The 12,446-nt window shown below is 43.0% G+C and overlaps 1 gene segment (V, D, J or C); it reads right to left on the bottom strand.

The window, feature by feature from the left end:
• Positions 1 to 8,085: 8,085 nt before the first annotated feature.
• Positions 8,086 to 9,206, bottom strand: LOC138762894 (T cell receptor alpha variable 9-2-like). The segment is given in 2 exon segments: positions 8,086 to 8,665; positions 9,147 to 9,206. Coding segments are annotated over 2 exon segments (441 nt in total).
• Positions 9,207 to 12,446: the final 3,240 nt, after the last annotated feature.

Raw genomic sequence — 12,446 nt, 5'->3', positions numbered from 1 at the left:
TCCCATATGACGTCCTCACTCTGAGGTTTTGAAACTAAACTGGATGTATACATGGATGGAGAGGTCTGGAGTGTTATGGAATGGGTGCAGGTCCGTGGGTCTGGTGGTTGGAATTTTTTTGGCACAGACTTGAAGTGATGAAAGGCATATCGTCTGTACTGTAGTGGTCTATGATTCTATAATATAAGACAGTGGGGTCGCCTCAGTAACAGTGTATCATCCAGGAGCCACAGTAGGACTCATTCCCCACACATAGGCTCAAGAGAGTGCCGTTGTTGAACCCATGAAAACTGGGTTTTAATTGGCCGTTTCTCGTTCTCCGTCTTATTCTGAACTCTTTTTCCGCCTATATTTCCACACCCCACGTCTGCCTCCATCTCTCTGGCTCCGCCCTTTCTATCACCTTCACTCGTTTTCCTACACCTTCTCTCCCCTTCTGGTACTCTGTTGCGATTCCTACCGGGATGCAACCCTGCCTTAAACTTATTTAATCTTTCGCGAGCTGTGCAATCTCTCCCTCCCATCAGTTTCTATCTCACACTCTCACCCCTACCACTCTCACCCTCTTGCTTTCTCAATGTCTCTTTTATTATGAATCATTTTCAAACTCTTCCTCACTTTCCATTTTTACCCCTTTCTCCCTCCTGCGATGTTTTTCTTCGTCAATCACGATCTCTCCATTTCATTCACACTCTCTCACTCTCACACACACAAACACACACACACACACACACACACACACACACACACACACACACACACACACACACACACACACACACACACACACACACACACACACTTCACCTACTTTGTCTCTGAATTTTTTCATCATTTCTCTCGCACTTTTTCAGCAGATGTTGCCTCTGACGCATATCTCGCAAAAGGAGGTCCACCAGATTTTGTGTTTTCTCTGAATTCCTCTCCTCCATCTCCGATCGGAAAGTGAGACAAATATCCTTGCTTGGTGCTGCGCTTAAGAGACAACTCTCACCCGGGACGCACAATTGCGGACTCCGTCCTGTGCACTGATATGGACGGTGTCGGGGAACAGCACGCAACCTGGTGGCACTGCCCATTTCTATTTACCAGGGTGCTTTACTCGGACCCAACATCGCCCTGGAATAGTGGGCTGCACGACGCAGAGATACACGACTGATTCCGTGTCCCTTGGTCAGTTAAGTGGAAACTGTCTTTTTGTCTACAAAATAACCCGATAACTTCTTCAGCATTAATGAGATGGAACCATGTCGATCCAGCTGTACATTTCCAGCAATGCCTGAGGTGGGGGTGGGGAGTTCTCCAAGATCTTTAATGTACCATAAATGTGCGGAGGTATTCATCAAGTAACTGTAGCTCTGTGACACAGTCTGTAAATCCTCTGCCATGCCTTCCAGCAGCTCAAGATTACTGAATCTTCCTCAATCATCTCTGGAATGAACGTTAACCTAGCGGACATGCTCTGACAAACCAGACAGACACTCACCAGCCAGAACGGCCTGGATGAGGATATCATTGAGCACGTTGTTAATGTCAGCCTCTTCCTTTCTCCATCCTCCTCGCGTTTCCGAGTCACTATGTATACTCCGCATCTCGCGCCCTCTCTCCCTCTCTCTCTTTCTCTCCCTCTCCTTTTCTCTCCCTTGTTTTTCATCCTCTCACGCTAACTCCCCCCATCTTCCTCATTCAATGTATCCCTCATTCGCTCGCTGTGGTCTGTCTCTCACCACCGCTCTCTCTCACCCTCCCTTGCGTTTCCTTCTCTCATCGTCCATCACATCCCTGCCTCTTCCATTCGATCCCTCTCACTGCTACATTTAATCGACTCTCGTAAAACCTTATCCACCTTAACTCGCGTATTTCTCAGAGACTAGAGGAAGAGAACAGTCTTTGCTCACGCAAGGCTAAAAGGCGACACGACCCACGGCAACTTCCTCATTCTCAATGCAAGTTTTTGTGCGAATCCATCATCGCCCACGGACAGTGTGAGCCGCACGGCGCAGAAATACAAGGCAGAGTCCTCCACCAAAGTCCCAGAGAATGTCAAGTGAAAGCGCAGGCTCTTTTCCTCCACAGACCCCGATATCCAATCAAGACAATCGGGCTATATATTTTCAGCAAATATTTCGGAGTTTCTCCAAGACATTGAATGTGAGAAGAATATGTGGTCTGACTCGTCAAATAACTACAGTTCAGTTCCACGATCTGCCCTTCCTCGCCCGTCAATGTTTCTTACAATATCCCCCGCTGTTCTTCCACCTGTTGCATTTTCCACGGCACTATCTCACTTCCTCTGCCCCCTCGCTCTCTCTCTCTATCTTTCTTTCTTTCTATCTTTCTTTCTTTCTTTCTATCTAACTATCTATCTATCTATCTATCTATCTATCTATCTATCTATCTATCTATCTATCTATCTATCTATCTATCTATCTATCTATCTATCTATCTATCTATCTATCTATCTATCGATCTATTGATCTATCTTTCTATCTATCCATCTATCGATCCATCCATCTATTCCTCTCTCTCGATGTGACTGTGCGCCAATATTTGTGTGTGTGTGTAACTTGTATGTCATTGTGTTGCAATCTCTGCATCACATTTCAACAGCAATTCGTAACAAGCACAAAGTATGATTTACCCCAAAATAAATGTTTCCTTGTTATTAGAAAGACGATGGGATTAGAAGAATGAAGGTGTCTCTTCTCCTGATTGTAAAAACAATTGGACGCGCAGAAAGATGCAAGTTTTTGTATATCCAGGAAATGTTTTGATCATTTTGTACTCGGTATGGATACGAAGTCATCGTCACTCGCGTGGACGTCTCGATTGTTTGAAACAATGAACAAATTTCTGCTCCTCTTCTTGAAACGAAGAATGTTTGGAATGTATTTGCTACTCTCTAGGAAACTGTATCGGCATCTGATCACTTCCGTTCAGCGGAGTAAGTGCCCCCTTTGCTGAGAGATGGTTGGAACAACCAGTGTTCGAATTTGTTGCGATTCGCTGCTTCTCTGCCCTGGTATGGGTCGCGTGGCATAGGAAACCCTTCTGCATCAGATGCAATGATCACAGAGAAAGTTAAAAGTATAAGATGATTATTCCAATAACGAACAGTAGAAACTCTGACTATAGAATAGATTAGAATTCTAAGTTTTGATCTTTTTTGGATCATCTAGTTATCTTATCCGTAGCATCCTCAGAGATTCTTATGATCATCAGAAGTGCCAAATAGAGGTGTGGTCACTAAATACTGAATGATAACGGTAATTCATGGTTACTGCTTATTCTTGTTACAGCATCAACTCAGAGATTCTGCAACACTGAACCATCGCCCCACGCCTCTGCAACAAAGCATGGAATTTTCAATAGAGAGAGTGCAGAGAAGGTTCACGAGCATGTTGACAGCATTTCAGGGTCTGAGTTACAGGGAAAGGTTGTGCAGACTGGGGCTTTTTTCTCTGGAGCGTAGAAGATTGAGAGGGGACTTGATAGAGGTGTTTAAGATTTTAAAAGGGACAGACAGAGTAAATGTGGATAGGCTTTTTTCAATTAAGAAAGGGGAGATTCAAACTAGAGGACATGGTTTAAGATTGAAGGGGGAAAATTATAAGGGGAACATGAGGGGAAATTTCTTTACGCAGAGGGTGGTGGGGATGTGGAATGAGCTTCCAGCAGACGTGGTCGAGACTGCATCATTGATTACATTTGAGGAAAGACTGGATCGTTACGTGGATAGGAGGGGACTAGAGGGGTATGGACCGGGTGCTGGTCAGTGGGACTAGGAGGGTGGGGATTTGCTACGGCATGGACTAGTAGGGCCGAACTGGCCTGTTCTGTGCTGTAAGTGGTTTTATGGTTATATGAAAACAAACCACGGTTCCACAGGAGCCATTTAAAGATAACTCACCGGGGGCCCTGGTAATTATCAGTAGGACAACAGGCTCATAACAGTGTTTAACTCTGGACAAACCGAAGTAGATTTAAGTATTTGTTTTATGTTCCAGCCACTAAACACATATGTCTGGGGTAATTCATAAATGAGGCAATTTTGTATTTCTGCGAATGGTGTTCCTCCAGCATGTGATAGGCTGATCTCTCACAAGTGACGTAATTCATACATTTTGAATAAAAATGTAGTTAGCAAGATTTTCAAATTTCCGAATGACACAGAAGTGTCTGGTAGTTTAGTTTGTGAAGACATTTTCCAACAATTGCAGCAGAATCTTGAACCGTTAGGCGGTTGAATGGCTGTCGTAATTTAATTCAGAAATGTAAGGTGCTGCATTTGGAGTTCTAGTGTGGTCATGACCCATGGAATGAATGCAATGAATCTGAAAATCATTGAAGAACAGAAATGTTCGGGTATTCATATCTCTAAACTGGTAGATATGATCGTCGCATGGCTCAACTCAGATTGACTAGCATCAATCACAGTGTGGAGTACAAGGTTTGTAAATAATGTTTCAGTTGTTTGAGTCATTGATGTGGCCACCTTTGGATTATTGTTGTTCTAACATGGTTACCATGCAATAGAAATGAAGTTGTGAAACTAGAAAGGTTGAAGAGAATATTCGTCGGGATGTTGCTACAATTCGGAAACCTGAGCTGGATGGAAATTTTGAGAAGGCTATGAACATTCATTGGACCGTGCGATGGCTACGGTGATCTCGTAGTATACATATAATCAGCAGAGGGATTTATCGGGTGAACGCAGTCTTTTGCTTTGAGTTAGTGAATCTGTAACCATGGGCTTAAGGTGTAGGAAAATATATTTAACAGGTTATTGAGGTGGACGAAAGCGTGGAGGTGGTGGATATGCAGAACAGGCTGCAGAATGAGGTGATTGAGATACATACGATTGCAAGGTGAGACTTGTGTGGGTGGGACAGTTTGATCGGCATGGTCAAGGTGGAAGGTATGGACGGTATCGACGCTCCACGAATCTCTAAAAGTTTTTCTTTATGTGGGTTGACTGTTTTCCACCTCTCTCTGTCCATCTGTCTCCATGCCTCTGTCTCTCCCTCGCAATTCCTCACCCTCTATGTATTATTGTATCTCTCAATATTCCACTTTTGCTCGAACGAACCTCGTGGCCTTACCTCCCCACGATACTGGAAAAAAACAACGTTTCATGAAGGAGCCTGTGGTTAAGATAATGATGTCAGTTCCTTTTTTCGAAGTTCTCATACAAAGAGTTGATCAGTGCTATGATCCTCAAATGTGAACAGTGCCCAAACTTGTAAAAACGAACGCTTCCCCCTGCCATGGTCAAGCAGTGGAAGCACAAATGCTTCCTGGTTCAAAAACGAGGAAGTATTTCTGTGATTTTAAATTTCTTCACAATTGTTGGCAACACGATTTCAACGCAACATCTTAACAAATACCGGACGCATTTATACTGGGTTACTGGATTCAATGTCCGACGCCAATAATTATCCACATAATTCGACTGGATCCCATAGGTAAGGCACTTGTGGAAATATGCAGCTCAATGGATATTCAAGAGAAATGACCTGACTTGTAACCGCATAAAATTTTGCTTGATTGGAGTTGTGTTAGGTAGTTACTGAGGAAGAGTCAGTCGATGCTATGGAGTACTCAGATACATTGAGGACATCGGTGCTGAAAAAAGGTTTGGAACACATTCGAAGAGGTGCTATCCGCATATACCTCTCACCTGCAATACCTTGTCCCACGCCAAACTTACTCCTCTTTACGTTGAAACTCTCCCCTATATATTCTGAGAGTGATGCCGGTTCTTGGCCCAAAAAGATAAAATAATACAACTCCGCAGAAGTTGCCTAACATAACATAACAATTAGAGCACGGAAACAGGCCATTAGGCCCTTCTAGTCCGCACCGAACCAAACACCCCTCTCTAGTCCCACCTCCCTGCACAATGCCCATAACCCTCCATCTTCTTCTCATCCATATACCTGTCCAACCTTTTCTTAAATAATACAATTGACTCCGCCGCCACTATTTCTCCCGGAAGCTCATTCCACATGGCTACCACTCTCTGAGTAAAGAAGTTCCCCCTCATGTTACCTCTAAACCTCTGCCCCTTAATTCTTAACTCATGTCTTCTTGTTTTAATCTTTCCTCCTATTAACGGAAATAGTCTATCCACATCCATTCTGTCTATCCCTTTCATAATCTTAAATACTTCTATCAAATCCCCTCTCAACCTTCTACGCTCCAAAGAATAAAGACCCAATCTTTATAGATTTAGAAAGCTAAATTAAAGTAAATACATTTTCTCAGCTTATAAACCATACTTTTGCTTCAGTTTAATGTGTCGATCCAAAGAGACTTTTCGATAGATGCAAGATAATGAAGCATCTATTGCAGTTAAACTGATCCTTTAAACATTCGGCCAGCATTATTTCAAATCGGAATCCCACGTTTTGAAATAGTGTTCAAGCATAATATCAGGTACATCTTTATTTACATTATCCTTATGCAATTAGCTGATAACAGAAATGGACACAGAAAACGACATTTAATTGTTCATTGTCATTTCAGCCGATACGGAGTAAATCGTTCTGTTTTGCCTCCTTTACAGACAAAACAACAAAAATAATTTGCACCAGGTAATGCAAAAATAAAGCCTAACTGCTGTGTAAGTGTCACATTTTTGTTTAATATGAGCAGTGTATAATATTACAAATAAAAATGCAAGCTATGGGGATAACCAAATCAAAACGGAGAAAGGAATCCTCGCTAACCAGATAGGAGACCCATTCTGGCAAAGCTTGAACAAGACCAAGAGGTTTCCGAATGTAGTTAATTTCGAGAAATAATTCTCCTTCTATCCAAGGCATACTTCATTTTCCTAACAAATGAAATGAGCACCCAAAGTCTCATAGCATGGAGAATGAGAATGTTTTGCCAACATCTATTGAAATGGCCCATATGGTGCAATATCTATGTCTAACATGTCTACAACTGCGTCCTGAAAAGTATCCTATCCATTTCCTCGATGCACCGAATCAGGATGTGGTGATGATTCATATTCACGTCCTTGTGGTACCATTTCATCCAAACATTCGTCACCTGTGTTTGTGGTCTATTGCTCTGCAAAGTCAGGTTGCAGTTGCAGTAAATTTCACTGGTGATGCTTTATCACAGAAAGGTTTATAAATGAGAGGCATTTTAAAAGTGAAATCTGGATGCAAATTTGAAAGGCTAATAAGGTGCGTTAACAGGTGAAACAGGATACAATGGATGTACAAAGTGTTGAGTCGGGTTATACCCCTAATGGCTTTAATTTAAAGAGAGAAATTCTTCCCACTGTCAAGGGGTCGGAAAAAGAGAATAACCTCGGATGAGAAAAGGAGCGAGGCAAAGAGAGAGTTCTGTCTAAATTTTCAAAGCCATACCTCTCTTCTGTCCAAGTGACTGTAGGCGCAGACTTAGATGGAATGGCGACACTGCCGGGACTGCGGTAAAGGCAGCACTACATTTCGTGCTGACCTGTGGTTTTTTAGCATTCAATTCTTGTGTGAGGCTCTGTACAGGCTTACAATGACCTGACAAAAGAACCGACACTGCTTGATTTTGATATCTGCGACCTCGAGGTCATGAACCAATGTGTCCGCTGACGGCGACGTGGGGTTTCAGATTCTGCGAGAGGAGTGGGCTGGTGCAGGACACCAGTAAGGGGAACCTGTTGAGGCGGAGAATCAGAGGACACGACAGAAGGACGATGACCATCGTGACGGACCAGCGATGGCCTCTACAACACAAGCATGTGGGGGTCTCTTAGCGATTGACAGGCGTGGAAAGCAAACAGGCTGCGGGTTGCTACCGACTCCAGGCCAAAAGACTCACACCAGCTGCAGGTTGCCACAAGAGAAGCGGTTTTCGGTATAAGGATTTAAGGTGATACTAAAGACAATGAGGGCTCTCGAAGGATCCTTGGGGCTTTAGGCTTCCTCATTGGGCTCGATGTTTAAATTTGGGCGCCTTTTGCTGATCGTTTATGCTGAACTGGAATATTGTGCGGTTTCAGAGGCAACAGGATTGCACGGACACTCGTAGGTTCTGGAGGGACTTTTTCTCACTCACACGGGCTCCGAGCAATGCTAATGCTAGTGGAAAACCTTTCTCCACCTTATGGCAGTCTAACATTCAATTGCTGTTTTATTACATGACAGTAAATTGTATCTGTTATTTGATTAAGCTAATTTTTAACAGTAGCACAAAACTGGATAATCACCGCAAGTCACCCATTTGGGTTGTGGCGCATGGACGGAGCAGCAAATGATTTTTCAAAGCTTCATTTTCACACGTTGATACGCGGCGAGATGATCTGTTAGTTGTTGCACAGTCTCAGCCCAGTTCCGTACCTCTGTGGGGCTCAGAGCACAATAATACATTGCGGCGTCTCCCAGCTGCGTTGCAGTAATTTTCAGAGGAACCATTCCCTTCGAATGATCGAGCTCCGCCGAGAAACGTTCACCGGGAATTTGTTTTCCCCCACTTTCATATTGCGTTTTAATCAACAAAAAGTCGAGTGATCTTCCTCGATACATACGGTACCATATTAATCCAGGGGTGCTTCTGCTTGTTGTATAGTTGCAGTTCAAATTCGCGTCCATTCCTTCAGACACTGTGATCGTACTTGGTGTCTGAGACACGGCGTCGCCTCGACAATGTCCTGAAATATTCCGAGGAGAACATGAATTTACCAATTCCACCAATATCATCTAACTGCGCACATTTTCCAGAACTGCTACCATCCCCGATACTCGTTTGAGATTAAAAAAAAAATAGAAATGAAATGACGCTTCAAGAGAAGGTAGCGACATGGAGGAAATTAATGAAATTGCCTTTCCATACTATCCATCCTTTCCTTAATCACCTTCACGTTGACCGTAAGTCTTAGGAACAGGTGTATAATCGCCGGCCTGACAGGTGTGTCGTGCTAGTGTTACCATTCCCAAAGGAGAGCAGAAAGTCTGCTTAAATTGATATGAATATTCTCTTAACCTCTCGGACATTGCTCAACAAAGAACTGGATACACGATTCTGAATTTTTCTCCTTATTTCCAGTCTTTCAGTTTATGCATGAAATTCACTAATTAAATATCCATTGCAGTAGTGGAATAAAGCGGGATATTGGAAATGCCTAAACTTACCGGTGTAAAGAGCAACTGTTGTAAGAAGCCAATAAGTAGACAGAGATGACATAGCTCCGTTGCATCTCGGGTGAATTTGACCTGAATGGAACTAACTCAGAATTTTTAAAACTTGAATGCACGAAAAAACTTGCTGTGAGATCTGGTCTCTTTCGTGATTGGCAGTGTGACATCCGCTCAGCACAAAGCTCTCCTCACCCTCCCCCCCACCTGTTCCTCATTTGTTCCTCCATTTCACCAATCAACTCAAAGTTTGTTTGTCCTCCATTTCATGGAGTTCCAGTTGAGTCAGATAGGAAGTACATTACTTCTTCCAATCCGGCAACGAAGCAGAATGTGATAGAGTGGGGAAACATTCCAATACTCACTGGTGTGAATGATTAAGTCGATATTACATCGTGTTGTTAAGCCTGAAAGCAAGTGGTGGATGAGAAATATACACAACGATTCGATCTGGAGACACCTCGAAGAGTTGTGAACACTTGGACCACTGTCCTTCGGCTTCGGTTATTTATCTGGCTATAATGAGCAAGAATGACGTCAACAAAGTAGTGGACTCGGGTGTAATATTCGAGTTTAATAATTGGTGTTGAGCATTAAAATGACGTCCGTTATCAACTATTTTATGTGGAATAGCGGAGCAGATGCAAAGCCTCCTTGCCTCTACCTTGCATCTCCGAGAACGAGATCGCACTCTATTGGGCGGTCCTGGGAACTATGGAGTAAATAGACACAGCTGAAGGAACTCAACGGTTTAGACAACATCAGTCCATTACAGTGGGCAGTGAAAATGACTGATCGGAACCAATAAGAGGTTCAGTGCAAAGAGTAATGATCTGATGTGTTTGGTGACCATGCATGCTACCTGACTCCCCGGGTGACCCCGCTTTCTCTTTTCACATTATAAAAATCCATGGGGCTGCAGTTTATTTGTTCCTCGTTGGAACTCTTTTTTATTATTTTGTTTTGTAAAGACACGTCATATCCCGATAACGTTTCCATGTTCTCTCAATGAAATGGATAGCCGAATCAGTGATAATCGCCTTATTCAGCATGAGCTCATTAGACTTGATGTCTCGGCTTTAAGGAGTGTGTAATAGGTTTGAGATGGAACTTCTGTTTAGATTGAACTCACATGTGAAGATATGAAATACACAACACAGAGGTTGCCGATCGGTTTGAGGATGCCACGAAACATTCTCCTCGCAGGTAACTTTGACATGACTGCCCTGTGGCTAGAAAATATTTTAATTTGTCCTTATCTTTCGTTCTTTATTTCACAGATCAAGATTTCGGAGACAAGAGACGATGTAATGAAGCACATTTTTATTTCATGTATTGAAATCGTTTAAGCAGCAAGATCATTTTATTAGACTCTTCTTCGTTAATCGTTTAAAAATCAAATTGCAAGTAGCCCTACCTCCACGAACAGCATTTCATATTCTTAAAGTATGGCAGCATCTAACTTAAACTCATGCCTTCCACGTTATAGGATGCCACTATACTGACGACTATAATTATGCATTTCATACGCACCTACTTGGCTTTCAATACAGTCCCATCGCATAACATCCAACGCAAAAACAAATTGCCAGCAGCCTAATGCTTTTCAGCCTGATCAAGGCCTTTAACCCCCTCCATAACCATAATAACGTACATCAGTACCTTCGTATCTTGTATCTTTGACTTTACTGCCTGCCACAGAAGGTATGCACACCCAGAATCAATTATCCCATTTCGCCCGCCAATGCTGCTACCGACTGTACTCCACCTAAAGGCTTATTTTATGATTACTTCAAAGTCCATTCAATCCTGGTGGCTCCATTCCACAAAAGCAGTATGGCAGAGATTTTCATCTTCAATGTTAATATTTATAATGACTTCAATTCTACAATTCCTGCTTGCAGGTAGCAATAGGAAAGGTGGAGTAATCTCAAATCTGCACCACATAGTATTTCATGGGTGAGTGTAATTAACATCTGCCAAACCAAAGGCAGCAACACAAATACCAGTCAATCACCCTACTACTCTGCTGCACCAAAAACTGAAAAACAGCGGGTTGGATGGACAATTTATCAGCAATCATCTGATAGCATTCCCATTCGAAGCAAAATAACTTAGCAAGATCGTTGATGTGAGCGGCCACAGAGTCAACATTAAGAGGAGCGACCGCTGCTTTTGACTGCAAATCTAAGTGGATCGGTACAGTTGAAACATCCATCGATCCTTTAGACACAGGAAGTGGAACAAACAAACTTCTAGAGCACTAGCGGATGATCAAGGATCCGAGAGAATATCATTCTGCTTTTCCACTCCAGATAGGAAATTTTGAGCAGGTTAATGTACACCACTGCTACTCTCCCCCTCTCCCCCTCTCCCTCTCCCCCTCTCCCTCTCCACCTCTCTCTCTCTCTCTCTCTCTCTCTCTCTCTCTCTCTCACTCACTCTCTCTCTCTATCTCTCTCTCTCTCTCTCTCTCTCTCTCTCTCTCCTCTCTCTCTCTCTCTCTCTCTCTCTCTCTCTCTCTCTCTGACTCACTCACTCACTCTCTCACTGTCATTCACTCAAGTTCAATTTCGCATCTCAGTATTTATCTCTTTCGACTTACAGAATTCAGATGTCAGATTTGTTGTTAGATTACATACATGACATCACAATCAACTTTCATATTCCATTTTTACTGAGGGTGTGGCAGAATTGCCACTAAACGGTAGAGCAAAAGTTCCTGGCACACATCTTAAATATATAAACAATCAAAATAAGTGTCAAATGATAACTAATGCAAACAAACTAATGTGCAATACAGGGAGAGCAAAGAAAATCTATAAAGTACCCACATAAGTGTCCTTAGGTTCAGCCCTGATTGAATTTTGTTCAGAGGATTCTGATGGTAGATGGGTATCAGCCGTTCCTGAACCTCGAGGTGTGAGTTTTGTGGCACTTGTACCACTTTCATGATGGCAGTAGTGAATGCAGTCCAAGTGCTATGTGGTGATGGTCTTAAATGATTGCTGCTGCATTCCGAAATCAGCGTTCCCTGTATATGCATTCAATGGTTGGGGGAGTTTTGCCAGTGATTTCCTGGCCTGTCGCCACTACCATTTGGAAAGCTTTACACTCAGTGGTGTTGGTGATCCCACACCAGACCATGAAAACTCCTGAGGAAGTAGAAGTGCTGTCATGATTTCTTCACGATGCCAATGGTGTGTTAGGTCTAGGAAAGATCCTCCGAGATAGTGCATCCCAGGAAATTAAATGTGCTCACCCACTCCAGCTCTGATTCCCCCAGTGATCACCTGA

The sequence above is a fragment of the Narcine bancroftii genome, chromosome 5 (assembly GCF_036971445.1).
Source record: "Narcine bancroftii isolate sNarBan1 chromosome 5, sNarBan1.hap1, whole genome shotgun sequence".
NCBI lineage: Eukaryota > Metazoa > Chordata > Chondrichthyes > Torpediniformes > Narcinidae > Narcine > Narcine bancroftii.
This window is presented reverse-complemented; position numbering and strand designations above follow the sequence as displayed.